Below are 864 nucleotides of genomic sequence, written 5' to 3' on the forward strand. Positions count from 1 at the left end.
TCATGCCCTGTGTTTAAGGCCATCTCTGGACGACGCCACCAGTGGGCAGGAGCGGCTTCCGGCCTGGTGACTCGTGTCCTTCCTTTTGAGCTGCTCGCACTTGAAGCAGTTCGCTGGATTAGGGCAGTCTGCTGCCTTATGCCCTTCCTTCCCGCATTTAAAGCAGGCCTTGCTTCTATCTACGGAGCTCCGGCATCTGCTAGCCACGTGCCCCGTGTCCAGACACCTGTAGCACTTAAGCTGGGGCTCCAGCTCCTTGATCCGGCACCTGGTCCATCCGACCTTGACTTTGCCAAGTTGGATGAGCGCGCCTGCCACTCCCGCCGGAACCGTGAAGGTTGCGGTCTGGCTTCCTGAGGCCAAGGCGCGTATCCCTTTTATTGTCACCGAGTTCGGAGGGAGGTCCGCCTGCTTGGCTAGCGCATTCGCTAGCTCCTCCTTTGTGGTCAGCTCGTCCAGGTCCCATATCCGGAAAACGGCCTGGGGCGTCATTGTGCGGATCGTGGCTCCGGCTCCCAGTGCTTTGCCAATCAGCTCCTTAAAGCCGCTGGTTTGGGCCTGCGAGTTGCGCTTGATCTCCAGTAGCAATTCTCCTTTAGCTGTCTTTCTGACTCTGGAGACGCTATCGCCAACTTCATCCATCCTGGCGTCCTTAGCTCGCGTAACCAGCCCGAGCACGTCGCTGTAAGACATGTCTGGAGGAGGGCTTATGATCAGCGCATCCTTCCCACGTCTTATGGGCCTATCACGCCGGCCTGCTCCGGGATGAGCTCGTCGAGTTTGCTCGATGGGCGCCTTTCCGTCTCCTCCATTGGTGCCCTCCGCAATCCTCTTAGGAATCGGTGGTTGCGAGCTCCTCGCCAT

At 58.8% G+C, this 864-nt stretch overlaps 1 protein-coding gene across 1 annotated transcript; it reads right to left on the minus strand.

Moving 5' to 3' along the window:
• LOC138928972 (uncharacterized) lies at window positions 1-864 on the minus strand. Its single transcript, XM_070287352.1, has one exon. The coding sequence runs from the start codon at window positions 862-864 to the stop codon at window positions 1-3; it is 864 nt and encodes a 287-aa protein (XP_070143453.1).

This window comes from Drosophila kikkawai, chromosome 3R, assembly GCF_030179895.1.
Source record: "Drosophila kikkawai strain 14028-0561.14 chromosome 3R, DkikHiC1v2, whole genome shotgun sequence".
NCBI lineage: Eukaryota > Metazoa > Arthropoda > Insecta > Diptera > Drosophilidae > Drosophila > Drosophila kikkawai.

What these genes read in the sequence shown, in the direction of transcription:
- LOC138928972 (XM_070287352.1), bottom strand. Translation starts at nt 864, where the DNA reads ATGGCGAGGAGCTCGCAACCACCGATTCCTAAGAGGATTGCGGAGGGC.